This window comes from Zingiber officinale, chromosome 5A (assembly GCF_018446385.1).
Source record: "Zingiber officinale cultivar Zhangliang chromosome 5A, Zo_v1.1, whole genome shotgun sequence".
In the NCBI taxonomy this organism is placed as follows: Eukaryota; Viridiplantae; Streptophyta; class Magnoliopsida; order Zingiberales; family Zingiberaceae; genus Zingiber; species Zingiber officinale.
Window position 1 is genome coordinate 147,041,262 of NC_055994.1, and position 27,910 is coordinate 147,069,171.

Sequence of the window (27,910 nt, forward strand, 5' to 3'; positions counted from 1 at the left end):
ATAAAATATATATATTTTTAACTTTAGTGTGGTTTAAAATAGGTGATTAAAATCATTGAACTTCTAGTGCGTTTAAGTTTTTATAAGGGAGTACAATAATGCTAACTTAAAAAGCACCTTTCGGTATCTTACAAAAAAGTTCTTTAACTTTTTGCAAATAAAAAAATGATGATAAAAATAAAACAACCTTACGAAATTAATTTACTAAATCACCCACATAAGTTTTCTAAATAACCTAATCAGACATCCTATTTTTTAAATTATTAAATAATGTCTAAAATTTGTAAGCGTAAAAATTAAAAAAAAAATCCCAAATTTAAAGAAAATTCAAATGAACGTTTTTTTTAAAAAAGAAAATTAAAAAACGCTCCGTCCCGTCAGATATTTTTATCTAGGAAATATTCTTTTACTTGGGCATTATTATAACGGTAAATGACCCTAAATTTTCCATACAAAATTTTAACTTTATGGTCGATCTCTATATCAAAAAGTATTATTTCAACTTCCTAATTCACACTAATTTATCTAATTCGTTATTTGTGTATACATTTTGAAGGACCGTTACAAAATATAAATACAAAAGTCTAAAAAAAAATATTATTCATAATTTTTCCTAAATTGAGTATCATTCAAATTCAAATTTAGTACACTATCTATACATATAATTTTTTGGCATGTGATAAAATATAAATATAAAAAGTCCATAATAAAATATAATTCTTCCTAAATTCAACACTATTCCTGTGTATATATTTTTGAAGGTATGTGACAAAATATAGTTACAATAAATCTATAATGAGATATAATTTCTCTTAAATTCAATATCATTTAAACTAAAACTTAACATATTTTCAATCTAATTTAGCACTATTTACAATAGATTGATCAACATCATTTATATGTATGAATACGTAGAATACATGTAGGTACATAATCAATTTTATTAGGTATAAAATATTTAAAATCAAGTATATACGTATTTTAATTGGATATAATTGTATAAAATTATGTACAAATAGTAAATTAAGTAAATTGGCATTGATTAGAGAGTTGAAATAAATATTTTATGAATAGAGACGGAGTAATTTACCCCTATTATAACAATTATAAAGTAGGTAATTTTTTAATTTTAATTAATTTAAAATACTTTTAATTAAGTTTAAATAATTTTAATTAAATTGATAACAAAGATTTTGATGTAATAATATCTCATAGGTTAGAGTTCGATTTTAAGATTTAAAATTTAATTACAACCATATTTATTAGAGGACAAATCTATATAAACACGTCATAATTAAAAATCGAACTATTGGTATTGATAACTAAACACCTTTATTATTACATCATAGCCCTAGGAGCTACTACCATGTATAATAAAAAAATGATGAGTCCAGTTAATTTCATTAATTAATCCTGAGCGACCAGTCCAGATCTATAATTATTTTTATTAATTATCAAAATAAATCAAAATACTGGTAGTGGATAATCTAGAAGCTTAGCAATATTTGGTTGTGCAGATGTATAATAGCGGCTAATAGTGATTGCTATATGAAAAATTATTTATTTTATTTTAATCAAATTAAATTATAAACTTTAAACTCTCACCGTTCTATTTGTTGAAGTAGCTATTAAAATTCTGGAAAAAAGGCTATTTTTGAAATAAAAATATTTAATGGACTTTTTTTTTGTTTTTGTTTTTGTTTTTTTTTTTTGACAATTTATAGAATTTGAGGTGCCCTTTTTATTTTATTTTTTGCCAATTTTTTAAAACACTCCCTGAAAGCCTCGTACGCGATTACGGCTATTCATTGTCCTACTGCTGCGTCAACGAGGAACGAATCCCCCACTCTGTTCCCTTCTCCAGCGGATCCCTGGTGAGTGATCTCTATGCGCTCTGTTGTTCTTCTCATACCTTCGCAGCTTCGCTCAATTCACCGATTTCCTTCTCGATCTGCGGCGTTTCTCCGTAGTTTCATCCGTGTTTCTTCGATGATGCCGTCGATTCGTTTGGTAACTTCATTTTCTGATCAAAATTTCACTATTTTTTCGGATGTTCTTGTAGCGTGCTAGTCCTGTACAGTTTCACGTCCACTTGTTCTTGGTGGTTTGGAAGTAAACCAACCCCTGACGCCATTTTTTTTTTCCCATCCACCAATATTAGGGTTAAATCTCAAAGTTGGTCAACTTTAACTCTTATCCACTAATCTGCGGCGGTCATTGACCATGACCTCTTCGATCTGCTATTGCGTGGAAAAATACCCATCGACTTTGACTTTTTGGTAAGATATGTTTATATAATATATATAAAGCGATCTCCGCTGCACTTCTTTGTAGTCTTCTTTGAGTTTGCTCGTCAAATTTCTGGTAACTCTGAAACCTACTTTGATCTGAAAACCATATTGTCCTTTTTTTGTGTGTGTTTTTTCGCGAGAACATCTTATTATGCTTATTAGGCTTGCACATAAGGTGAGAAGTTTCTTTCTACATGCAATAATTTTTTCTTCTCTTATCAAGAACAATCGCTAAAGTGCACATAAAAAATATTGATTGATTGCTTAGCTATTTTATCTTTAGTTATTCACCAGGGGAGTTGTTCAACAATTCGAACCTGACATTTGTGAAATTGCAATATGATTTTTATTTTATTAATGAAAGCTAGTTATTGGTAGTAAATCATTGAATTACATCCTTAATATAGGTACTGGTACTTGTAATTTGTAAAAGAAATACTATTATGAAAATATCTGAGTTTGTAAGATGTTGATGATTTAATAAGGTAAAGTTTCAAATTATTTTTTTCTTCTCTAAATCAAATTTCTAATATCCAATATATCAATATTCTTTTGTATAGATGACCCTAAATTTGTTCAGACCACCACTGCCACTGCATGAACTGTTTGGACTATAAAATATATTTACCACTGTCACTGCATTCACTGTTTTTATACATGTCCTACTACCTTATCCTTTTGTGAAATTGCACTTGTGCCTTGCTCTCTCTCCCTCTCTGATGTTAATGAAATTGAGGTATTAAGCTGCAAGTTAATTCATACGCTATGTTCATCTGAAATTAATGTTCAACTAATATTATCGACTGGAATTCTAGGTGGTAAACAATGGGACAACTGCTTTGCTGTGTACAAGTTGATCAAGCCACTGTCGCAATCAGCGAGCAATTTGGCAAGTTTGATGCTGTCCTTCAGCCAGGATGCAATTGTGTGCCATGGGTTACTGGTAAGCGAATTGCTGGTCATCTCTCACTGAGATTGCAACAGTTGGATGTCAAGTGTGAAACAAAAACAAAGGTATATCTGTGTCCATGGTGGATATTTTTTATCATGTTAGTTTAAAATTATATTTTCCAAATTATTATGATTACATATAGGCTGTAAATAGCAAGTTTTTATCTTCTACAAAGTTGACTGTGCATTTTTTTTCTTTTTGCCTTTTCACGGGCTTTTGTTTCGACTACAATGCAAGTCCTGTCTTGATTCAAATGAAAACTAGAACCCCATTTTTAATTAACCTTAAATTTAACTTTTAAAAAAGAGAGCTATTTTTATGCTAAACTTGTTATGATAGACCTTTTAGAGAGTATATATATATATTTTTTTTTTCCAAATATTAGAAAATAAAATAAAATTAGATATATAAGAAGAAGATAAGGAGAACTGGAAACCTAATAATCTGCTTGCCAAAATTGTTGATATTGTTTCCTTTTGAAGATTCTATAGTTAGTATTCTAATTCACATCTTACCTACTTTGGTGTGATTCAATTCTAGTGCACTCTGGTGCGCCATGTGAAAGCACATGCATTGTCGCATGAAATGATATAGATGGAACTTGTAGAAGTCATTCTTATCTTTTAATATCTGAGACGGGCATTCATAAACAGGCTGATGCAAATAAAATCTATCACTTTAAAATAATTCTTTCCCATAAATGAAACCTATTCAGGATGTGTAGTAAATATAACTTATATGGTCTGAAATATGATTTATTTTATTTTAAACATGCTATTTAATTTTCAATACACTTTGCCATTGTTTTTTGGTGTGCTGGTGAGATCGCCCATGAGATTGTTGATTGAGGCACACTCCTCATTTATGTGCTACACCATGCAAACTGATAAAATCATTGACCGAGGCACACAAATATGTCTTATGTCACAGTTGTTCATACGTCTCATCAGCTATCAAGTAGTATTTGTCTCATAAGTCTCCATCACAACATCATCACAGTATTTGTGAGGGGTAATTCCTATTAAATCTATGTAGTCTGCTTTATGTTGTTGTTCATTTTGCTAACATTTCTGTTCCTATATTTTTGGTCTCATAAACTAGGTGAATTGTGCATTTGACAGGTACCATGACCTTCTCTTGTTGCATTTTATGTTTTCAGTTAATTCTAAACTTCCAAAGTTCTCTCTGATCATTTCCCTGATGCGCATATAATCAGGATACAGATAATGTTTTTGTATTTTTGTATTTTTTTTTTGGTACTGTAAATTGAACCACATTGTGGCATGTGATTCAAGCGTTCAGTTATTGCTAAAACTTATCATGTTATCTGTGCTCATTTCTCTTGTCCACCTGTTATGCGTGCAGGATAATGTTTTTGTAAATGTCATTGCCTCAGTGCAATACCGTGCTATGACCAACAAGGCTAGTGATGCTTTTTACAAACTGACCAATACAAGAACTCAGATTCAGGCTTATGTCTTTGATGGTATGGTTTTATCTCCTTGCCTTGTGTTCAGTTGTGATTCCTAGCGCAAAGCACAACAATGAAATATTTCTAGTTGAATGTTCTCGACTGACGTAGCATTCATGTATCCAGTAATCAGAGCCACGGTACCGAAGCTCAATCTGGATGATGTATTTGAGCAGAAGTCTGAAATTGCCAAAGCAGTTGAGGATGAACTGGAAAAGGCTATGTCAGCTTATGGATATGAAATAGTGCAAACATTAATTGTTGATATTGAGCCAGATGAACATGTAAAACGTGCAATGAATGAAATTAATGCTGGTACATCTCTGAATTCCTCAAAAGTATATTTTCCAACATCATTGGTCTATATAAAGTTGTGATTCATTTCCATGATTCCAAACTATTGCATTACATGATCCTGAAATGAGATCCTTTCAGCTGCAAGATTGAGGATGGCTGCAAACGAGAAGGCCGAAGCAGAGAAGATCATCCAGATAAAGCGGGCTGAGGGCGAGGCAGAGGCCAAGTATCTCTCAGGTTTAGGTATCGCTCGACAACGCCAAGCCATCGTGGATGGACTTAGGGACAGTGTCCTAGGCTTCTCTGGAAATGTTCCAGGCACCTCACCTAAGGATGTGATGGACATGGTGCTGATAACTCAATATTTTGACACCATGAAGGAGATTGGTGCGTCCAACAAATCATCTGCTGTATTTGTCCCCCATGGACCTGGCGCTGTTCATGATATCGCACAGCAAATGCGGGATGGCATTCTTCAAGCTTCCTTGAGCAAGTAACTATCATGTCTGACCGACTCCGAGGACAGGCTGGATCCGAGGTTCGGGGCGTCTACATACAAAACCAATGCATTAGTGTTGATGAACTTGTTGCCGTATTGATGTGTGGGGATTGTGTGATATCTTAGTAAGCTGTGAATCTTCTGCTACTCTTTTCAAGTCTTATGGGTAATGGTTGCAATACTAGTTGAATGAACTATTAAATGTACATGCTTTTACATAGCAGTCAGTGTTGCAGAATTATAGTCCATATATACATTATCTAATCCATGTCTGATGTCTCTCGATACAATTAGCTTATGCAAGGTAATAACTTAGTTTGGCATGCAAAGCTTTACCTTGGAAGATCAGTTACTCCGTGAAGGGTGAATAATCTACATGTAGTTTTCTGCAAGGGATTTTATTCTGCAGGGTAAATAAATCCTCAAGTGAGGTAGCGTTACCTTCTCCCAGTTGATTACCATTATGTAACGGCCGGGTGGCTTTCCAGTTGAATAAGCAGTTGATAAAATAATTTCTCAAATGCGCCAGATAATTAAGAAGACTCGCCGTTACACGAACGACGAAATGGGTCCATTCAAAACTTAAATGCCACAAACTGTCTCGTTATAATCAAGTCCGTTTGGTGAGTGTCGCAGCCCGGCTGCTATAATCCGGTAGTTGGGTGGGCGAGCCGTCCGACATCATCACCGACACCGGTCTCCATCGTCACGGCCAGTTTTGTCATCACGAGCTGGGTTTTCGCCCGTATCGGCTTCCAATCCGATACGTCGCCGCGAATGCCCCGCTATATTCATTTATAATCCCGCGACGAAAACGACGTTGAATTAGTGGACCTGTTGTTGGAAGACAGTCAAATCGGCTCCTCTCTCCTCTCCCTCTTTCCTTTTCAATACGTCCCGCGATATTACTTACCAATTGCGCGCGTCCCACCTTCTCTACCAAAACGGGGTAGCCACGTCAGATGGGTGGGTGATCGTGGTGACACTTCGGATTCGCTTAGGTTTCTGGCTTGGTTGGTGGGGCATAGCCGGTGAGGATGAGCTGAATCATGCAAAACACCTAGTTGTAAAACAGCAAATCTGTAGTTGAAACGTTGCGTAAATGGCTGTTTCGTGTTTTGGATTAGTCGCTTGCTTTCTCCGTCGCTTTGTTGCGCTTGCCTTTTTCTTTTTCTTAGTGGCAAATTTATTATTTATTTGGATATTTTAAAAAAAAATCGAGGATTGATTCGTCCTTTTACTTTTCAGTTTCATCTTTTACGCTTCTGCTCCTTCACTCCGTCTGGAGGGATAGAGAGGGAGCTCTCGGTGAGGAGGCGGAGAGGCGGTGCTGAGGGAGCTGCAGCGGTGTCTGCAGGTCCTTCTACATTCTCCGCAGAAGAGATCACTGGTGAGTCCTTCAACAGATCTGACTATATCATCAATCCTCCTCTGATCTGTTTTCGTTTTGTTTTGTTTTTTGTTTTATATTTTTTAATAGATATTTTGACGGGATCTGCTCTCGTTTTCCGTTTATCTTGTCAGCGGAACATTATACTTCGACGTCGAGATCGTTTTCAGCTCATGCTTATTTTATTTTATTTTATTTAGTTTTGTCTTCATCGAATTTGCCTTGCTACTGTTGTTTACTACTTATTATAGTCTTAGATTTGTTTTTTGTTGGCATGCTGTACTGGTTTTGGGAATGTCTTTTGAATCAACTCTGGATCTTGTTTTTTAGGGATAAATGGACAGATGGGTATTTGTTTTGTGAGTGAAAGTTACTTTGGGAGGGCTTGAGTTTGAGTGGCTGTACTGAAGTTTATTACTGACTGATCTTGGTTCTTCCGGTGGCGTTTGTGATGTTCAGATCAGGGTTTCGAGGCTTGCAATTTTCCCATGGGGAAATCTCCTGGAAGATGGATCAAGACACTTCTCTTCGGAAAGAAGACTAAATCACATACTTCAAGGGGAAGGAATGTACTGGTATGAATTTTATTATGATTATTTTGTTTTTTTTGGTTCAAGTATTGTGTAGTACACTAATAGATAATACCTTTTGTGAAAAAGGGTTTGTAGCTGATTTTCTTGCATTTGTTACACTGACAATTTGTTTGTGCCTCAGTTATAATATACATGGCCATGGATCTTAGTATAGGTATCAAAAGTAGTTATAAGATAAACATTATAGAATTTAAGTATGGAGTAGACAATGTGGATTTTTATGGTGCAAAATTGAAGAAAATTTTGAAGCATTTATAGTATTACCATGAATAAGAATATTAAAGATGAAAATTATGTCATTTCTTGAAACTTTAGCTACTGAGATAGATATAATCCTTGGCCTAATGTTCTCTTAGTCTTACAAATATGTTAATTTTTAGCTCTCACAAACAAGGCCTTGATCTCCTGGTTAGTTCCTCTCATTCTTTAAGAGCTGCCTATATTTGACCCTTGTATTTCTTAGAAGTAAATATCCCCCTCCATTAATTAGCTAAATAATTTTGTTAGTGTTGTTAAGTAACTGAATTTATAAATTGTCAGGATTTTCATATTCAACTAGCTTTTATCTTGCATTTCTAGAAAATTACTCTTACGATGATTACATTTGTGATCTGCAGTCAGAAGCTAATAACAAAGGATACGTTGTTGGAAAAGATCCGAATTTGGTAGTGAATTCCCTTGAAATTTCCGAACCACTCCCTGTAAGCACTGAGAATAGTAGAGATACAGTAAATGACGGAAAACCATCAGATACTGGGGAGCCAGCCATTTCCAACACTAGTCAAGGAGTTGTAGGATCTACGACATCAGAAGCCATGAGCAATAACATAGAAAAGCAGGCTGCCATAAAGGCACAGGCAGCATTCCGTGGTTATCTGGTAATTCAATATCTTATATTTTGGTAAAAATTACAAAATTTCTTTTCCAAAAGAATCAAAGTGCTTCTATTTTATGTTAACTTACATGGTACTTCCAAATGGCATACCTATCTTATAATTTCATTAATGATAATTTGGTGCAGGCTCGTAGGGCATTTCGTGCACTGAAAGGTATTATTAGGCTGCAGGCTATAATACGTGGGCATCTGGTGAGAAGACAGGCTATTGCAACTCTACATGCTATGGAGGGAATTGTCAAGTTACAAGCTATAGCTCGTGGAAGAAAAGTTAGAAGTTCCTTTAGTGAGCTGAAAGTCACTGTAAACTATTATCAACTAAAGACTGTGGTAAATACAAACTAATTCCTTTTTTTTCCTTCTATTTTTGGTTTGTCATAATAGATCTCTTTTTTCCTTCTAAATCAAATTAAACTTTTCATTGTTTAATTTGCCTTTCATAACATTGAGTCTGACCTCAAAGACTATCAACCTCATTTTCTGGTTGTTTATGATCCTGGAATAATGCCCTCTAATTCACATTGAAACAAATTATGCTCAAAGAATCAATGCATGGAACTCCACGATGCTTTAAGTGGTTGATTATAATAGTATATACTAGTGTACCAAAATCATTTTGCTGACGTCTATTGTCATAATTATGTTTTGTTATAATCCACGATTTAGTCAATTTAGTGAGATATATTTTCATTAGCTATTTACTGCAGCTTCATCCATATGAGGCCTATGTACTGACTGTTCATGTACAGGGAACATACTATCCGAAGTAGGACTTCTTGGAGATATCAGGCATCATTTGAGATGTGAAATATTCTTGCATGTGTAGAATACAATATTTACTGTTTTCTTCATCTATACATATAGGAGAGGAATTCTCTTTTACTATCAATGACACAGGTGAAGAATCCACTTTGAAAGTCAAGAGCTCTAGTATCATTGTACCTGATCCTGTAGGTTAAGTTGACCGTAATACATGGCAACCTGTTCCATGGTGCTCTCACCACCAGATTCAAGACAGTGAAACCAGACAATTTGTTGCCTGCTAGTGAAATTCATTAAAAATTTGTTAGTTTCTTATCTAAAGTTCAGATGAACATTCTGAACTATCTATCCATGGCCAGCATGTTCACTATTAGTGCTTGTAGCACTGATTATAAGGACGAAGTAACATTGATCAGCGTAGGAGGAAACCCTAGTCGGTTGACTTGGATGAGGAAGCTCTTATTCAATGCCATGTGAATTGTGCATCTTTGCTTACTTCTGGAAGAAGCATTGCACACTGTTGATCCTGTAAGTGAGAGGGACAGAGAATTGAGGATAAGCTTATGTGTTATGAGTTTTGGTTGCACGAGTTAATGAATAGCCGCTTAAGTGTGGATAGGTTATAATGGTTGCCTTGTCCCGTCTAGGTTGCATCCATTGGATTAGTGGTTCTACGATATGCAGATTGGAAGGACCTTATGTAATCAATGTCAACTAAGAGGTGGGTGGCATATGACAAAGATCAATGTGTTTATTGAGGTAGGTCTCCTCTGTGTGACTAAGTTCAGTTTCAGTCCATAGGATAGGTGGAATGATAAGTTTAACCTGTGCCGACCAAAATGGAACAACATTTTAATCTTTGATTTTAGCCAATTCCAAACAGTTGGGATTTATGCGACCACATGATGATGATGAAAAACTTACTATTATTTAGCTGGTTTGGGGGCTTATAGACAAAGCTTCTAATTTAAGTAAAAAAAATGGTCTATTTATCACATTAGTATTCTCTTTCAATTGAAATGCTGATTTTTAGTAAATTATATACTTCTAACTTTCTTCTAATATCAGGTTTCTGGAGTCTTTATCTTAGAGCAACTTTGTTATTAACGTGAAGTCATAAGGAAATTCAAAAGTGATCCAATATTGACAGATGGATGACTAATGTGATATTGATTCCTACTTTGTGATTTTAGTATGAAATTTGTATTTCGCTATGTTCTTCCCCTTCCATTATCATGTCACTGGTATTTGTTAGGGATCCCTTTATGAAATTCTCAAGTTATATTGACCTTTCTAATTGTTCAAATTTAAATTAAGACTTTCAATCCATACTTTAGTATTAATTTTTCTTTCTTTCTTTATTTTCAGGATCCGATATCACAAGATGCTTGGAAAGGGAAGTTTTCATCAAATACATATATATGGAAGGTATATTTGTTTTGTTCTATGTTTTTTAAAGCAAATAATCCAGGTTAGCTAGTGTAACTGTCTCAACTAAAGCCTTTTGGTATCAAACATGTCTATGGTTCGATTTGAAAATACAATTTGGCTCAAACTCTTCTCGGCATATACACTTGCCATATCCATGTCATGTCATACAGTTTGGTTCTATCACTCAGACTCAGCATATACACCTTTTGTACCCATGTCAAGCCTGACAATGTTATGACTTATGAGTATGAAAAAAGAGTCCTAGTAGCTGAAATAAGAAGAAATCCTGAAGGAATTTTACCTAGGGCTTCGCAGGCCAATCACATTATGCTCGGAGAAAAGGAAGTTTGGCAGTAGGGAAGGAGGGGACTACAGTGGTTGCATTGGGAGGCATCTTATTGGGATAAGAAGAGGGAGGGGACATTGCAGCTGGTCGTGTTGAGATATATGGGAAGGGGTGATGTCTGGCTTGGTTCTTCATTTCAATGTGCTCTATCTTGTTTGTAGATTGTGTATCATCATAATCTAGTTGTTTCACTAACGACTTCATGTCTTTGTGTGGTTGTGAGTGATGAAAGGATAGGAAAAAGGTAATATTTGTGGGGTAATGGAGGAGAGCACTAGGCCAATTAGGTTATATTTGGGAACATTTCAATAAGCCTTCCAAAATTTTTAGTAATTTCAAACTCCCCCCAAATTTATGACTTTTCAAAATATTACCAACTTTTTAGGTCTTTTCATAATGCCCCTTAAACTATACACAATAGGTTATATACATTATATGTTGCAGGAATTCTATATGCATTTGCTATATATTATATAAACTATATATTACCTTACATACATCAATATTTATATTTTTAGATTATTTGGTGGACATGTAAAATGCTGCACTCACTGCTGAACTCTGCTGATGGCTTGACATTCTGTTCTTTACTATACCAATTTGTTTGCTACCTTCTAGCATATGTTACATTTGCCTTTGTAAAATTATCATCTTTCTTGCTTGTTCTATTAATTCCATGTATCTATGACTTTTTTAGTAGTTTTTTTACTTTTTTTTATTGTTTTTGAATAAACTGATCTGCCAACAAATTTGTCTGCTTACAAGTTATTCATGTTCTGCAGCTTCTTTCTTCATCCATTCTTGCAAAACCATTGCAAATTAATTATGATAAAGGTGACCCAAATTCAGTCTTCAGCTGGTTAGACAGATGGACCACTATCAGTTTCACAGTGCCGACAGTTAAGTCGAAACGGAGAATTATTTCGAAAGGCCAAGCAAACCGCGCTGTGGAATATGAATCAGGAAAATCAAGGCGCGTGCGAAATAGCTCTGCCTCAAATGTTGGAGCTGCTCAAACAAATACCAACAATGAACCTGAGAAAACAAAGAGGAATCTGAAAAAGGCAAACACTTACCCAACAGAAGGCATACCAGAACAAGCACAATCAGAGCTCGAAAGGGTAAAACGTAATTTAAGAAAGATATCTACTATAAAGGATGGGAATGAGCAACCAGAGATTGGAAGTCAGAAATCAGACCTAAGTTTGAAAAAGGTGGCTGTTAGTTTATCTGAGAATCCTAGCCAAGGAGTTGTTGATTCCATGGAAAAAACAAAGAAGGATACTGCTGTAACACCTACTATGAAACTGGATACTGAAAATGCTTCCGGGCCCACTGTAGCAGATGAACAAATTGATGTGCTGCCTGATGATAAACCATCGAATGAAACACAACTATTGCAGGAGATAGATAATGCTGAGAACAACATAGTGATGAGTGAAGAAGTAAGCTTGAAGGAAGAACTTTGTCATGAAACCCAAAAGACCAGCAAAAGGAGATCTTTCTCGGCCAAATCAGAATATCCTGAAAACGGTTTGCCAAATATTCCTGTGGTTCCTAGTTATATGGCTGCAACTGAATCCGCTAAGGCAAAATTACGTGGGCAAATATCTCCAAGGCTTGTGTCGGACTCTGTCGACAAAAGTGGAATTACTCGCCGACACTCTCTACCGTCCGCTACCAATGGCAAGATGAGTTCGCCCAGGACAAAGAAACCAGTACAAGGTAGGGATGTAAATGGTATGAATTCATTCCTTATCTTCAAGATAGATGCATTTACTTTGTTAATACTTCCGAAAATATATTTCAACCACCCTTCCTCCTAGTGCATTTACCTGGTGCTAGCTAAAAAAAAATAGTTTGCTTTTTCAAAATTTTCATTTCACTCCTAACCCCATTAATCCTGTTAATTCATTGAACGACAGAGTAAATAATTACTACTGAGTGATATCAAAATCATTTTTATTCTTTTGCTCATTTATTTTTTCTTAGGATTAAATCTAGTGATATTCCATGTATAACTTGAATGACAATTTACAATCTAAAGGTGCAGAGAGGGACTAAAAATTTTAAATACAATGACTCTGCATTGTCTTCATTTTCAGGGGAATGGTCTTCAAATTTGTGCACTAGAAACACTTAATATAATTTCCTTTTCATGAAATTGGTCTTCTAATTCTCTACATTTGCAGATAGGGCGATTCAAGTGGGTTGGAGGCGGTGAATTTTACTCGGAAATACAGATCCACTGTCTGGAGTAAAATTTGACTTTAATCGGAGTAGATTTTTGTTTCCTATTTATTTGCTTGTTGATATTGTGCTCTAGTGCATTCTAAACTTACTGATTTGAACGGATCAATGTGTGGTTTGTTCCAAAAGCATCCATATGCCCTGCCTATGTCTGCCTGCGCATAGTCTTATCTGCAGGGTTAGCTTTCAGTCAGCTTTGCCTTCCTTTCTTTTCGGTTCTCACTTTTTTCTTCTCTATTTGATGATGTGATATGAACATTTGAAGATTCATGGCAACTTATGAATGTTGAGGGAAGGCTGATGCAAGGTAGAAGTTAAGCAATTAGGATGGATGGATATTTCTGATGTATCGAGAATTCGAAGCAGTAGTTTCTGATAATAGTTACCAATTATCATGCGAATGGAACCTGTCGTTGGATTTTTCCGAGATGTTATGTTGTGTGTGTTGTCTTGTACATTAAAGTAATATGAGGGCTTGTTTTGCCCGGTGAAATGAAGGCCCATTAAATGAACATGGTCCAAACTTTAGCCCATTAAATGAGGGCTGTAGTCACAATCGTTGCCTGGCTCCCGTTTTGCTTTAAAATCGACGTGAATATGGACAATTAGAGTCAGCGTAAGCTTATTAAAGTAAACAACAGTCTATATTCAGTATCGTAAGGTAAATTAGTACCAAAAACGGCCCATTATTCCTCGGTAGCTTGGCACGAAGTGTTAAATCCATTATGTTAACTCATGTATTGGTCCATTATGTTAAGTAGGATAGAGGTGTATTGCCTTACTTTAAAAGTCAAATAGAGCCCTAATTTCAGTTGATTAGAAGTTTTTTTTTGCCAATGGATCCATTAATTTCAATGGGTCAAACTTAGACCCAGCACGCTGAGTTGGATCTCAACCCGTTGGAGACGATAGACAAATCTTGACCCACTAAATGGGCTGCATTTGGGTCCATTAAGGAAAATATCGACCAAATCTCGGTGCATTAAAGCTAAGAAGGGCCGCATTCCGTCAAACTAATCGGGACGATTTCAGCCTACTAAAATGGGCCAGGCCTCAGCTCAGTAATTGTGGCCGCTACATTCCCAGTATTGAACCATTGAAAGAAGGCCCAGATTGCAATCCCGTGACTTAACATGGGCCGATACTTGTTCAGCTTGGGCCAAGAGTTTAGCCCATTAACAGCGATTGCCACGCAACATAGGCGTTACGCTGACCTGAAAGAACATAAGTTGGGCCAACCCATTAAGATCGAGTTGGACTCCCACTTGGGTCAACACGCCCATTGAGTTGCTGCTTATTTAATGGCTCAAATTGTAGCCCAGTTTCTAGTCACAACACGATGATTATCAGCCAACAAAAAAATCGATGAATATTATCATAATAATTAAACTAAACAAATCATCAACAATTGAATAATTAAAATGCGCAATAAGCTTCCCGGACATAGCACATAATAGTCAGGAGTCATTATCAAAAACAGACGATATGAAATTTATCCTACCATGATACCAACATCTGTGTATTTATATTTACCTCACTTCATATCTATAGAGCCGACATTAGGAGACGTTAAGATAACATATTTACTCTTTTTTTTTTGGTATTAAAATGCACAATAAGAACAGTCGTTACACAACAGTCACAAATGGCTCAACCACACCAGTCAAGTTTTAACACATAAAAATTAATAATAATAATAATAATAATAATACTTTGAATATAGACTTTTCTGCTTGAACCAAAATCAAATCTGAAGAACCAAACCTCAACAGATATTATCTGAGAGTTAGTGGAACCTCTTGGTTCCACGTCCCCATCAATTGTTAAAGGAACAAATTTTGGACCTTTCTCAGTGATGGCAATGATCGTGACAGAAAGATAAAGCCATCTCAAGATACAACCTTCATATCTCTTTTGAATAACACTAAGCAATGCAAATCTCATGGAGGACCCTCAGAAAGATTCCTATCAGGCCTAACCTGGCAAGCAAACAATGAAAAAATTTAGCATAAGAAGCTTCAACTTATTATTTCTTAACTAATCGAAAGTTTCTCCTTGACCAATATGTAGTTTGACCTCTAAAGTCAGATTGTCGAAAGTCGCAAGAACTCAAAGAAACTCCCAAGGCTGTCACCTCCATTGAGCCCTCAAAATCAAGAGAAACTGATACATCTCGGCTATGCTTGACATAGGTCGGACAATAATGGCTGGGGATATGATCGCAGACGGCTTGGATGGCTTGAAGAGGTTCCTCTATAAAATTTCAATTCCTGCTAATCACTAACAGAATCCTAAACTTCTGTTTCCTGGAATCTTTGTTCAATAACATATATCAAATTTCAGATAATACAGCGTCAATAGCTAATCATCCGTGTCCTATAAATGAGACCAATAAAAAAAAAAACTTTTGAACAAGCAACAGTTGAAAATGCAGACAAAAGGATGAAAAAAAAAATAAAAAGATGACATAGAAGGAAGAATACTGATATTTCATCAGCACCCCAAAGCCAAGCAGTCAATAGCAAGAACCCTAGAAACATTGCTCAAGTGGAAAACCCAAAACTCACAAATCCATCAAGGCAATTTGCCTTCTGGAGCTTGAGTGAATTTTTTCATTGGCAACTAATTGAATTTTTGACATATAGAAGCTTAACACCAGTTAGAAGATTAACTAAAATAACCACGAAAGTACTGAACATCTGTAAATAGCCAAGCTTTAATTATAGCCATTTTAATCTTGACAAGGAAGAATAACACTAATCGATTAGGAATCAATCATCCACTAAACAGGATAGATTGCAGTCATCATGCTGACTGACTGCATCAACCCAGTGACCTACAAGTGATGACTGGCAAAAGGTCATTGAGCCAACTCTTGTTTTGATGCAGTTGTTTCCCTTATGCATGCCAAATCTAACGTTTACCATGATGATTTGCCAAGCCAAAAAATAGTGAATGCTTTATGGTCTTCATTTTACTAATCACCACTTGGCAAATTGGACGAGATCCATAGTTTCCACACAGCTGAGACTACCTCATAGGAAACTAGCTAATAAACTCTTTCTCCTGGATGACTCCATGATTCTTGCGCAATGTTTGAATCTATCATTATGTGAAACTCTAGTAGATTTTGGTTGCATCACTGTATGCCAAGCAATTTCTATGGAGTCAGAACAGTCGGATGAAATGGTAGCAATCCTACTGATGAGAGTTATCGTCAATGAGTTCGAATTTCCTTCATACCACTCATTCTTAGATTCTTTACTCTTTGCAAAGTGGTAGGATCTTGGGGTGCCCGACTCAACTGGGATAACAAAAACTTAGGCAGCTGGTATTCCTTATTTTCAAATGTAATCCTTCTCTCCTAGAGTTATGCTACATGTCATCAGCATTGTTCCATACCAATTTTATCTCATCAGTGGTAAATCTTTCACCTTTTGAGTGATTGACCACAGATTTGGAAGTTAGGATGAGACGACTAATTTAGAGGCTGTACTAAGACAGTTTGCTGCGAAGCTTCTGATATGATATGAGCAACTATCTTTCTCACAGCATTAGGCAGATCCTTAACTGGGTGTAGCTTAACTATGGTGAATATGATTACCCAAGGCAGAACATGGCAAAATAGTTTAACTTTTGAATGTCTTAACCACCTAAATTATAGGTGCTAAAGACAATTCCTAAAGCTGAATTAACAACAAAAGTATGAGAAGATGTTTGACTGCCTGTGTAACAGAGAAATCTAATCCATTCAAATCAATAATGACGCCAACAATCACTTCCTAACATTCACACAATACATATGTTTTCGGAAATTGTAACCAGTAACCAGACAATCAGAAAAATAACCAAATTAGGAGGAGAAGTAGCTTAACTTTGGTGAAATGATCACTCAAAGCAAAGTACGACAAGAGAGTTTAATTTTGAAGATCTAAACAACCTTCATTTTGGTACTAAATTTCATTGACTGACTTAACAAAGTAAGTATGGGAAGATGTTTGGTAGAAGAAATATCAACCATGAAAAGCAATAATGACACCAATCATTTCTAGTATTCACATAGTACATAGTTTCTGGAAATTGTAACCAGTAACCAGATCAATCCAGAAAAATAACCATACTATACACGTGACTACGGGAGACAAATTCAGATAGAACAATGAGAGAATTTTTCATGCCAAGCTGTAGATATATTTATTGTTTCAGGAAGAAGAACATACCAATGAGGAGGCCATGGCCGTCAAATTTTGTCAAGCTTGTCCATCTTTACCACAGGGTTTGCCTTGGAGATCGCCTCCTGGCCAGAAGCCTTGTAGTCGAAGGTACAATCGTGCTTGTCGGAGTACCTGTGGACAGAACAGAACACCTCCCCACAGCGGCACCTAAACCCCATCAATCCCACCTTCTTATTGCAGCAACCGCAGCGATTCTTCGGCGGCGCGTCAGAGCTCTCCGACGCCGCATCGCCGTACCCGCCCAAGCTCGCAGACCCAGCGTCGATCGCGTCGGCTACGATCGGCTTCTCTTCAAGCAGTTTTGGATCAACGGCCAGCGGGATTGCGAGCGTCTCCATCGACGCCTTGGATTTAGTCAAGTAGTAGTCCTTGTAGCATTTGGAGCAGAGGTCGTTCGTCGCGGGGCTTCCGAAGAAGCCGCAGTTGTTGGCGCACAGGATCGGGATGTTAGGGGACTCGAACTCCGACTTCTCCGCCGTCTCCAGCTTCTGCCGCTCCTGCTCCATACCGGAAGAAGAAGAACCCTAACTGCGATCCGCCGCCTGCTCCACCGCCCTCTCGAGGCCCTCGCGATCGATGCGAATCGAGGAACGATCTGCGATATCAAGGAGGATCCATGGAGAAGCTGACCATCGCGTTCTAATCAGTTAAGCTGGCCATTGTTGGCCCATTAACTCTTCTGGCCCATTAAGGATGTACAGTCAAATTATTCGTTCAGATATCACATTGGTGTAAAATGTTTTTTTTTTCAAAAAATAAATAGATAAAATGACATTTTACTTAACCGCTAAACCACGTAATGAAGTTTGAATATTACTCACTCAACTTTTATAATTCTAAAAGTATGTATCATATTCTTATTATACCTCTCTTATTTTTGCATGAAATCACTCCAAGCTAAAATAAATATACTCATAATTTCTACTTTCAAATGTAAATACGAGAGTATAAATTGAGAAAAATAAGTTTTTAAATTTATAAATATTGATAAAATTTATCAAAAGTTCATTATAAAATCAAGGATAATAATACATGTTAACCAACACCGTCAATGAATTCTCTGGACGCTTAACTTAAAAAATTATTAAATTTTTAAATTTTCGAGCAAGGACAACTCCACTTCTCCCTTAAATATTTTAATAGAAAATAATAGAGTACTATAGTAATGAAGTATAGTAATAGTACCTTTATATTTTAAATAAATTTTACTAATATATTATTTATAGTTATTATTATTATTATCCTAGCTTATGTTTAAAAAAATTTTATAATTAATAAAATATTTTCCAAAAACTCCATTAATCTATAGCAGAATGTTTGAATAAAAAGAAATTATTTTTCTTGAGAGATGTTTTTTATGTGATATATATATAATATCTGAATCTTTACCCCCTTATAAAATTTCTGAAATCTGCCCCTAGACCATTAGTCAGTTTTGAATGAAAGTGACATATTCAGGTCTCCTTAATATATCCATGATTAAAATTTGACATCATAAATAAAGAACGCTAAATTTTGGAATGAATTGAATAAAAATTTATGTATGCGGGAATGTGATACGTTTGATTATAATAACCAAGGATGTTTTTTAATGTTTGTTCAAAATTTATGACACCGTTATTTATTCCGTCAACTGAACAAACAAAAATCAGAATTGAAGTGTTTTTTAGTGAAACTGAACAGAATATTAATTCGACCATGCCTTCCAACTAAATAACTAAATATTGAATGAATGGAATAACGTCTTGTGACATCAGTGGTGGAAGGATGATTTTTATACAGAACAAAGGACTATATCTTCTATCTCCATAAGTAAAATCTCATAATACTAAAAGTTTCATCGCCGATAAAACTCCCGCTGTATCCCGTCTGACATCACTCAGATCAAGCAAAAAAAAAGGCCAAAATCTTTATGAACAAAATGAACATAACAAAGACATTTTTACCTTTCAAAAGTTAAAAATAATAATAATACTGAAAGAAGCCATGCAGCTCAAGATCAAGCAAAAGCTACTAGAGCAAGTTAAAAGATCTAAATAGCAGTCATTTAAATACTCCACATGCATAGCTGATATAACTCCCCAATCTCAATTAATGTTCCAGTTTCTGACCCATAACTTGCTAAAATTAACTGCAGAAAAAGAAATTAGGTACTAAATTGCTAAAACGCAAAAGTATGAGGGACATTAGCCCACTAAACTAGTATATAATGTTGTCCTACTTCTGAAAAGTGGTGCTTTCAGAGAGTCATGGAGAAGGAGAAGGAGAAGGAGAAGGAGAAGGAGAAGAAGGGGATACGCAAATCTCTGCAAACGCACCTCTCGAAGCTGAAGAGGATGCCGTCGAATCTAGTTAGCTTCTCGAACTCCAGCCACCCTGCCGCTTCCGCCGCGCATCGCCTTTTGTCGGCGTGCAAGTACCCGAGCACTCCTTCCATGGGCGCCGGCCGGCACCCCGGCGCCACTCTCTCCGACATCGACCGGTTCCTCTGCGACAACTTTCGTTCGCTCTACGTCCACGATGACGAGGCACCGCCTGGCTCTGCTCCGTGGAGCGACGCAACCGCGCCATCATCGTCATCTTCGTCGGATGAAAAAAGCGAGGGCGTCGCGGTGACGACGGTTTCGGTGGACCCCTATCGCGATTTCCGGCGGTCGATGGAGGAGATGATGGAGTCGCGGCTCGCGGATGCTGCGGACCTGGACTGGGATTTCATGGAGGAGCTCCTCCTCTGCTACCTGGACCTCAACCATGGGCCCGTCCACAAGCACATCCTCAGGGCCTTTGCTGACCTCGCCATCAGCTTCGGCCGCTCTCGCCGGTGGAGATCGGCGGCGACGGAGGGGAAAGAGCAAGCCAGGACGTCGTCGCTGCCTTGGAAGATCTGCAAGTAACAATAATCATATAGACAAAAGAAAAATAAATAAATAATAAGTTAAAACACACACATATATACACATATAGTTGGCACATTCAGCATATGAAATCTTATATTAAGTTCAAAAGCTCTGCCGTGTTTGCAATTGTGTTGCAGGACAAATTGACAACATTGTATACCTGAGCATGCTTAGAGAAACAACATCAAATCCATTTTAACATGTTTCTCAATTCTAACATCTTAAAAAAAAATCTGGATTGCAAATGGTTAGCCATTTTATCCAAACAGTTTCACTCATTTTGATTTCTTCGACTCCCTAGCTCCTCTCGATCCGATGATGTTACAAATGGGTTGATCGGGGGATTGAAGGAGTCGGAGGGCAGGATGAACTTTGAGGTCTCGCATTATCAGCTTCTGGCCCACATCCAATTCGCTCAAGTCGACATCTATGTAGGGTGGAATGATGTCTGCAGGGCAAAGATACTTCACTGTCCTGTTTATAGTATTCAAGTAAGCGCCTGCAAAGTAAGAGAGTAGTGTTTATAGTATTCAAGTAAGCGCCATTAACGAGCAAAACACATATTATCTACTTGATTTGAAGAAATCATATGCGTTCTATAACAGTTAACATAGAAGCAACGTATTCTGCAGTTCGTAACTTATACAGCACATAGACAGCTCACCACTTCGTGCCAATGAATGCAGTAGAGCTATGGTTCCTTATTTGGTTGAGTATTATAATGAGAAGGGGCAAAAGATCTAAAAATAGAATACAATTTTGGTTCTTTCAAAAAATGGAATGCATGTTAAGCATGATGATCTACAGTCAATCAACTGTTGCCTCTCTATCACCACCAATAACAAAAGTCAGGTATATGAAGCTCACGCCAATATACAGTCCTAGGGAAAGGTTGTACTGCATTGGATTTATTGAATACAGTCGTATCCTACGTTGCAAGAGATTGTTTCAGCAACTTGAACTCGTGGCCATAAGGTCAAACAGCGATAAGTTTACTGTTGTGCTAAGGCTCTCCTTGGCCACCAATAATAGTCTATGTAAACATGCCAAAGAAAGCATTAAAACCGCAAGAATGAACTCCCAAGTCCTAACAACCACAAGCCATCATAAGTGAGAAAACAGAAAGAGAATCAAGAAAATTTATCTGTGAGATTTTGAGAGGTAATAGAAAGTGTTCACTGCAGTAAGAGAACTGGCCTGTGCAGATGCAGCGGCAGCCATTCACTGCAGTACAAAATCAGAGAATCAAGCATGGCAACAACAAGGCCTTGCCTTTGACTATTGTGAAAGCAAAGGTGGAGGGAGATGAGCAAGAACAAGAGGCAAGCACGAGGAGGGGTCGCCGTGATCGGTAAGACGAAAAACTAGGATTTTTTTTTTTTCAGGTTTTAACTTGATCTTGTAATCTTGTTCAACAGAATGCCATCGTGATGGACTGAACAGCATTTACTCTGATGGTTACATGCAGACCAATTGCAATATGTATAGTTGCTTATAATAAACAAGCATATTGGGGACTGCATATACAGTTCCACACACAAATGCATAGACGGCCAGATATGGAGTTGCCTGAAGCACCTTTTGGAAACATGGATAATATACTCTAGTGAAATTAATAATTGTTTAACATAATCAAAATGGCTTAAAAGTTCTACATATTTTTACTTATTAGAATAGCGATATAGCTTATGATAAGATAACATTGATCTAGTTAACTCCAAATAGTCCATGGATAGGTTAGTAGTCAAATCAACAGTATTTGGACTGATAGCTTGCTGTTATTTTACATGACAAGTATTAAAACAGATAAGTCTATAAATAAGGTGTCAAAGGATAACAGCTATAAATATCCCTCACACTTTCCCTATAACCTTCAATGGCTTCTCTTTTAGCTCAAAATTTGAAGCATTGAAGGAGGATATTCTTACCCATCTCCCATTCATATTTTAAAGGTTTCCTTTAAGACAAACCTTCAAGATTGATCTTTGGCTAAAGAGGATGACAAAAATAACACACACACACACAACCTGTTCTTATCCATTGTATCTTTCTCGGTCAATCATTTTGAGATAACATCTGATAGATAACTAGTCAACTTCCAAATACTTAGTATAATCCAATGTCCACTAATTTTCCAGTTGACAGGAATGCTAATATTCAGAATTTTTCCAACACATTTGTCAGAACATCAGAGCTTTCCACATTACAACACCTAATAAAACTATATCCCTTATAAGGCTCCTCCTTTTGAGAAAAATAAAGTCACTGATAGTGAGAGCTGATATAATCTAACAATTTGTTCTAACTATAACATAATTATATGTTAAGGTAAATTTCATAGATGGCGATATCCAATGACACATTTTTTGGTCCACACAAAGAGCCTGCTAAAAGGCATATAGCTAAAAGAAAAATATTGTTGAATGGAAATTTACTGTCACAATGGCAATGGCAATGGCAATGGCAAAAAGTTGCCTTAAAAGCCACTTATACCATAAAACAAGAAACCAAATATCAGAACTAAAGTGATGGCTTTGTATTACAATAACAATAAACATGGAAAACAGAAATACCTTTTCTAAGTCCAGGAGATGCATCTTCTCCTCTGAAAATGAGAGGAACATCAATTTTTAATAATGCTGAAGAGGGGGCTCTCACGAATGTCACATTAAGGGGTTCGTCAGTGGCCGAATGAAGATGCAACTAACAGGATTAAGAAAACTAATTAGTTGGTGTTTACATCAAGAAATGGTCTAGTTTTGTATTTAAGACAGAAACACTTATATTAGCAACAAAGATGCATGGATCAGAGAAAAATCAGAGTAAGAGCTCCCAGAAAATAATTCAAGGAAACAACTATCGCATTCAAAGGACTGCACAGAAGCTTTTAAAATTAGATATTCACACTCCATATTTACAGAGTTACAGTAAGTAATAAACAAGAAAGTATCTAGCAAAAGATAGAATCTAGAAACGTTCTGTCTTTTTTCATCCTTCTGTGTGTGCGTGTGTTTGAATCCATGAATCAACAATACAAGTAAACTAATGTGAAGGCCCCTGTCCTACGTACCATTGTTATTTTACTCAAGTATCACACAAAAACGAACAAAAGCTTGCAATACTTTCAGAAAAGCTGGAGAGATATCATCATTTTATTTTTTTTCAAAAATCAAACAACGATCTTTCATCAAAATGTCCATGAAGGTTAGATAAAAAGGAAATGACAAAGTTTCAGGAATTGGAGATATATGCGGTGCTATATATTTTTTTTTCTCAGCGTTCATATGCTTCCCAACTACATAATATGCCGTCCAAATCTAAGTTCCATATTTCACTAAGTCCGACTGATGATAATAGAATTGTTTTCAAAGCAGAATTTGCCCATGATAGATCCTACTCCAACTTTAGATTCATAGAAAAGTAGAAATGATTGCACAAATAAATAAATGAAGGCAACTCGGGGGAAAAAAATAGGAATGTGTAACCTTTCGTGGCAAGACCCGAACTTTTTCTATGATATCCCCGGAATCACCAAATTCGGAGAGCACCTCGAGCTCAAAGAGCCTGGAGAGGAAGAAAGACCTGCCTAAGTGATCCACGAGCTTCCGTATCTGCTTCGTCTGGACGGAAATGAGCCGCTTGTTTCCTCCATGTTGCCCATCCTCTTGCTCGAACACGATGCTGGGAACCCTCCCGGCCTTCCTCTCCTTGCTGGAGATGTTCTTACCGGACTTGTTCCGCGGGATCGCCGTGATCGTCTCCGAGTGTTTTGGGTCCGGCCTGGGGAACCCCTCTAAGTACTCGAGAGGGGGCAATGGGTCGATCGGCGCCGGTTCATGCTGAGGAATCGTCGCCGCCGCCGAATTGGAAAAGTAACGGAGACGGAGGATGCCGACTCTCAGTGTTTCCGGTGATCTACGGAGCAACATTGAGGAAGTTTTGGGGTCGGTTGCAGTTTCGAGTGCCGGCGGCGAGGACCAGAGGTTTTGGTTAGGCGGTGCTGGTCCTTTATTTAAGGAACTTAGGTTTTGGGTAAATTGTTGATACACTCATTTTATTTTGTGGAATACATTTACCTCCTTATTTTTTTTAAAAATTAATACAAAGACTTTAGCAAAATATGAACAGAGCGGACTTAATTATTTATATTGTTAAAAACAGCATTCTACTTATAATTTGATTATATGAAATATACTTCTATATATTTTTTAATTGATATTAAATATTTATTTTTTATAAAAAAATTGGAATATGCAAATGAGTAAATATGAACAGGTGAATCATTTATTCTAGAACTTGCAACAAAATGAATAGTTTGATTTAGAAGGGTCAATTCAAATGGATCGGATAGGTTTGGATCAAAGATAATAATATTATAAAAAAAATTTTAATTCAAACTTGACTTAAACTCAATTCTAAAATCTTAAATCTGAATAAAGATAATCCAATCAACTCAAATAATATGTCCGATCCGAAAATTTTCTTTTTTTTTTTATTATTTCACTATAATTTTATTTTTATCTCAATATTCCATTTATTTCATTTAGACAAACATTCTATTTTTCATATATATAAAACATCTTAATTTTTAAAATAAAATAAAATTTAACCTAAAAAAAATCCTTGAATCCTAAATTCAGATCACTCCGAATCTAATTCAACTCAAACCCTCAATCCAAACTTGATATTTTTCGGATTGACTCGGATCAGATTGACGGGTCAGATCCATTTTTACAATCCTAACTTTATCATTTTTTTTTAAAAAATAATAATTTAATATCAATAAATTTTCTTATTATTACAATCCTGACTTTATCATTTTTTTAAAAAAATAATAATTTAATATCAATAAATTTTGTTATTAAAGACTCGTAATAACACTTAATTATCAACTTGGACACCAAACACTGTAAATTATTGGCTTGTGAGCTTGCGGCCACGGGTTGAGTCATGAAAACAACCTATTAAAATGTAAAATAAAAATGTGTATAATAGACCAATACGATTCGACCCTTTTTGAGATCCTGCATTCACCGTTCAAAAGTTGTGTGTTCCGCCCTTTATTCACCAACAACAACAAACTTCCCATGCACATTATAACAGGTCATAATCTGTATCTGTAAAATTGTATCTGAAAGCAATTCATAAAATGTGATGAACAGACAAAACATGTAAAGGCATAAAGATCAACATTTTAATGAATTGCAGCAGTTATCGAAGGGAATGAATCAGGATATTCTCACAACCATCTTATTCTTCCTTCCAGCAGATAACAAGAGCAGTTTGCCATCAACAATGTCGATTCCTTCCACCCTCTTTTCCTCGGTATCGACCCTTTTGTTATTCAAATAGAGGCCTCCTTGCCTCATCAGCCGTCTTGCGGCGGACTTGCTAGCTAGCAAACCAGTGGACACTGAGAGATCAATCAAAGAAGAGTTCAGCACTTGCTCATATGACAAAGAACAAGATGGCACATCCTCCGCGATTCCTTCGATTGTTGCAGCATCCAACTGTGTCTCAGCTCCAGGTCTCAAAGCTTCGGTTGCCTTCAAAGCTTCGGTGAGTCCCCCATCCCCGTGCACGAAGCGCGTAACCTCTTCCGCAAGCCTCCTCTGAGCTGTATTAGGAACATAACCAGGCTTCTTCATTTGGTCCTCTAGTTCTTCAATCTCTTCCATACTCAAAAAGGTAAGGATCTTCAAGAACCTTACGACATCAATGTCCGGTATCGAGAAGAAGTATTGATAGAACTTGTAGGGAGACAACATTGCCGCCGACAACCATATAGCCCCGTCTTCGGATTTCCCAAACTTGGTACCATCACTCTTGAGCAAGAGAGGGAAGGTCAAACCATAAGCCCCCTCAACCTGCAATATCTTTCGAATCAGTTCGGTGCCAGCAGTGATGTTGCCCCACTGATCGCTACCGCCAATCTGAACATTGACACCCATGTTTTTGAACAAATGTAGATAGTCATAACCCTGCAACAGCTGATAAGTGAACTCAGTGTAGCTCATTCCTTCATCTGAGGTTAACCTTCTCTTCACGCTCTCCTTGGCCATCATTATACCAACCCTAGCAAATCTTCCTACCTCTCTCAGGAAGTCTAACAATTTGATGTCCTTCCACCAGTCGTAATTGTTCAGAATCACAAAAGAATCATCAAAGATCAAACCTTTGTGAGGTTTCACTTCCAGGTCGTCGCTAATATCCTCGTTCCCTAGCTTTCTTCCCAGGATTTTAGAGATCAAATCCTTGATGCCGGCAGTATTCCTCTCCAAGGTGTCTAGATCGAGCTCCGGCCGCTCTAAGCTTTTTCCAGACGGATCTCCCACGCGGCCAGTGGCGCCACCGATCAGGGCAACAGCCTTGTGGCCGCAGCGCTGGAACCAGGAAAGGACAATGATCCCTAGGAGGTTCCCGAGGTGCAAGCTTTCAGCGGTCGGATCGAAGCCGCAGTAGACCTTGAGGGGACTGGCGGCGGCGTTGGAGCACGCGGATCTGAGACTCTCGCTGGTGATGGATTCCACGAGGCCCCGTTCCTGGAGGATGTCGACGACGTTACGAGTGGCACAGGAACGGTCGGAGGGATCCAAGTCCAGGTTCGGCGCCGCGATGGTTTGAGGGGACGATTGAGAGGAGCATCGACGGAGAAGAGGAACGCCGCGGCGGCGGAAGGATAAGTTGGGCAGCGGCACGGATGGCCGAAGGGGCTTTAGTCGGAGGAGGTGGAGGAGGGAAGCGCGAGAAGCCGCTAGGGCGGCGGCCATGCCCCCAAGCTCGTATGCGGACGGAAATGGTTCGCAGGAAGGATTTTGGATTTTGGATTTTTGTGGAGTATAAGAAAATAAATGTATTATAAAATATAATGGGCCGATTCAGCCCATCAAGTTTTATTCTATCCATACACAAATCAATATGAAAGGCACCTATTTGTAAAAATGATATCATTCTTTCCAAACTATTTAATATCATAGACCTTGATCGTGGTGAGGATATGAAAAGATGAAATTGCCGGTGATGATATGGTTACAATACTGATCAAATTGCTATGACCTGGAGGGATGATGAGCTGTCTTCTATGTTGACGGAGTCATCATAATATCTTTAATCAACACCACCTGTAGATAGCGATCGGATTATCCCGGTTCATGATACCTCGATACTCAAGATAGATCCAATGAATATATAAGGCATATGCTAAATAGTGGAATAATGCAAGACATGGAGAATAAGTGCGAAAAACGTACCCTGGCCCAGGGGGCGTCCTCAGGTGAATCGATGAGCTAGCCGTAACGCTCGTCAAGTCCTCATGATTCGGAAGAATATAAATATCAACTGGATGAGTAGTTGGATCTGGTGGTCCGGAGCTAAACACGGCATGGATCTGAAGGGCGACATGCAATCTAAATACAACAATGACTCACAGGACGGAATACAATTGCGGCTCGCAGGCCGACACACAATCGTAGCTCGCAGGCCAACAGGTCGGACGGCTTGAAAAACTAAAAGTATACTCGGCTCGAAGGCCGGAGAATAAAATCGGCTCGAAGACGGGAAATAACAACACGCGGGCCAGTAGGTGCGACGATCGGAATAGG

At 37.3% G+C, this 27,910-nt stretch overlaps 6 protein-coding genes across 12 annotated transcripts; 3 read left to right on the top strand and 3 right to left on the bottom strand.

Moving 5' to 3' along the window:
* The first annotated feature begins 1,722 nt into the window (after positions 1-1,722).
* On the top strand, positions 1,723-5,774 carry LOC121982306 (hypersensitive-induced response protein-like protein 1). 3 transcript variants are annotated; one of them, XM_042535314.1, is made up of 6 exons: positions 1,769-1,874; positions 2,162-2,279; positions 3,107-3,305; positions 4,609-4,729; positions 4,841-5,029; positions 5,150-5,774. In XM_042535314.1, exons 3-6 carry the CDS (start codon positions 3,117-3,119, stop codon positions 5,506-5,508), a joined length of 858 nt encoding a protein of 285 aa, XP_042391248.1. In that variant the 5' UTR covers positions 1,769-1,874; positions 2,162-2,279; positions 3,107-3,116; the 3' UTR covers positions 5,509-5,774. The 3 variants fall into 3 exon arrangements, with proteins under 3 accessions (XP_042391247.1, XP_042391248.1, XP_042391249.1); XM_042535315.1 differs by lacking the exon at positions 1,769-1,874 and adding an exon at positions 1,965-2,010; XM_042535313.1 differs by lacking the exon at positions 2,162-2,279 and having other exon boundaries at positions 1,723-1,874.
* Positions 5,775-6,741: 967 nt separating this feature from the next.
* Positions 6,742-13,366, top strand: LOC121982307 (protein IQ-DOMAIN 28-like). 2 transcript variants are annotated; one of them, XM_042535316.1, is made up of 7 exons: positions 6,742-6,900; positions 7,360-7,475; positions 8,111-8,371; positions 8,515-8,718; positions 10,519-10,578; positions 11,710-12,667; positions 13,120-13,366. In XM_042535316.1, exons 2-7 carry the CDS (start codon positions 7,389-7,391, stop codon positions 13,149-13,151), a joined length of 1,602 nt encoding a protein of 533 aa, XP_042391250.1. In that variant the 5' UTR covers positions 6,742-6,900; positions 7,360-7,388; the 3' UTR covers positions 13,152-13,366. The 2 variants fall into 2 exon arrangements, with proteins under 2 accessions (XP_042391250.1, XP_042391251.1); XM_042535317.1 differs by having other exon boundaries at positions 11,710-12,652.
* Positions 13,367-14,746: 1,380 nt separating this feature from the next.
* LOC121982309 (zinc finger A20 and AN1 domain-containing stress-associated protein 6-like) lies at positions 14,747-18,033 on the bottom strand. 4 transcript variants are annotated; one of them, XR_006112075.1, is made up of 3 exons: positions 17,398-18,033; positions 15,254-15,483; positions 14,747-15,156 (listed from the first exon to the last, which is right to left on the bottom strand). XR_006112075.1 is itself a non-coding variant. In XM_042535318.1 (2 exons), the coding sequence occupies exon 1, from the start codon at positions 17,916-17,918 to the stop codon at positions 17,418-17,420; it is 501 nt and encodes a 166-aa protein (XP_042391252.1). In that variant the 5' UTR covers positions 17,919-18,033; the 3' UTR covers positions 14,747-15,490; positions 17,398-17,417. The 4 variants fall into 4 exon arrangements, 1 of the variants encoding a protein (XP_042391252.1); XR_006112073.1 differs by having other exon boundaries at positions 15,254-15,490; XR_006112074.1 differs by having other exon boundaries at positions 15,254-15,553.
* Positions 18,034-19,661: 1,628 nt separating this feature from the next.
* Positions 19,662-20,306, top strand: LOC121980140 (transcription repressor OFP11-like). Its single transcript, XM_042532104.1, has one exon. It carries the CDS (start codon positions 19,662-19,664, stop codon positions 20,304-20,306), a length of 645 nt encoding a protein of 214 aa, XP_042388038.1.
* A 70-nt stretch (positions 20,307-20,376) lies between these two features.
* Positions 20,377-24,308, bottom strand: LOC121982310 (50S ribosomal protein L25-like). Its single transcript, XM_042535319.1, has 3 exons — positions 23,795-24,308; positions 22,883-23,012; positions 20,377-20,808 (listed from the first exon to the last, which is right to left on the bottom strand). Exons 1-3 carry the CDS (start codon positions 24,236-24,238, stop codon positions 20,585-20,587), a joined length of 798 nt encoding a protein of 265 aa, XP_042391253.1. The 5' UTR covers positions 24,239-24,308; the 3' UTR covers positions 20,377-20,584.
* Positions 24,309-25,376: 1,068 nt separating this feature from the next.
* On the bottom strand, positions 25,377-27,142 carry LOC121982312 (tyrosine--tRNA ligase, chloroplastic/mitochondrial-like). Its single transcript, XM_042535320.1, has one exon. The coding sequence runs from the start codon at positions 27,077-27,079 to the stop codon at positions 25,538-25,540; it is 1,542 nt and encodes a 513-aa protein (XP_042391254.1). The 5' UTR covers positions 27,080-27,142; the 3' UTR covers positions 25,377-25,537.
* Positions 27,143-27,910: the final 768 nt, after the last annotated feature.

Bases quoted from the DNA above. Each gene is read 5' to 3' on its own strand.
- LOC121982306 (XM_042535313.1), top strand. From the start codon at position 3,117: ATGGGACAACTGCTTTGCTGTGTACAAGTTGATCAAGCCACTGTCGCA. The intron at 3,306-4,608 runs GTATATCTGTGT...TTATGCGTGCAG, and splicing joins AGTGTGAAACAAAAACAAAG to GATAATGTTTTTGTAAATGT. The intron at 4,730-4,840 runs GTATGGTTTTAT...TCATGTATCCAG, and splicing joins TCAGGCTTATGTCTTTGATG to TAATCAGAGCCACGGTACCG.
- LOC121982307 (XM_042535316.1), top strand. From the start codon at position 7,389: ATGGGGAAATCTCCTGGAAGATGGATCAAGACACTTCTCTTCGGAAAG. The intron at 8,372-8,514 runs GTAATTCAATAT...AATTTGGTGCAG, and splicing joins CAGCATTCCGTGGTTATCTG to GCTCGTAGGGCATTTCGTGC. The intron at 8,719-10,518 runs GTAAATACAAAC...CTTTATTTTCAG, and splicing joins ATTATCAACTAAAGACTGTG to GATCCGATATCACAAGATGC.
- LOC121982309 (XM_042535318.1), bottom strand. From the start codon at position 17,918: ATGGAGCAGGAGCGGCAGAAGCTGGAGACGGCGGAGAAGTCGGAGTTC.
- LOC121980140 (XM_042532104.1), top strand. From the start codon at position 19,662: ATGGAGAAGGAGAAGGAGAAGGAGAAGGAGAAGGAGAAGAAGGGGATA.
- LOC121982310 (XM_042535319.1), bottom strand. From the start codon at position 24,238: ATGTTGCTCCGTAGATCACCGGAAACACTGAGAGTCGGCATCCTCCGT. The intron at 23,013-23,794 runs GTTACACATTCC...TAATCCTGTTAG, and splicing joins TTCGGGTCTTGCCACGAAAG to TTGCATCTTCATTCGGCCAC. The intron at 20,809-22,882 runs GTATTTCTGTTT...CTTACTTTGCAG, and splicing joins ATCTCCTGGACTTAGAAAAG to GCGCTTACTTGAATACTATA.
- LOC121982312 (XM_042535320.1), bottom strand. From the start codon at position 27,079: ATGGCCGCCGCCCTAGCGGCTTCTCGCGCTTCCCTCCTCCACCTCCTC.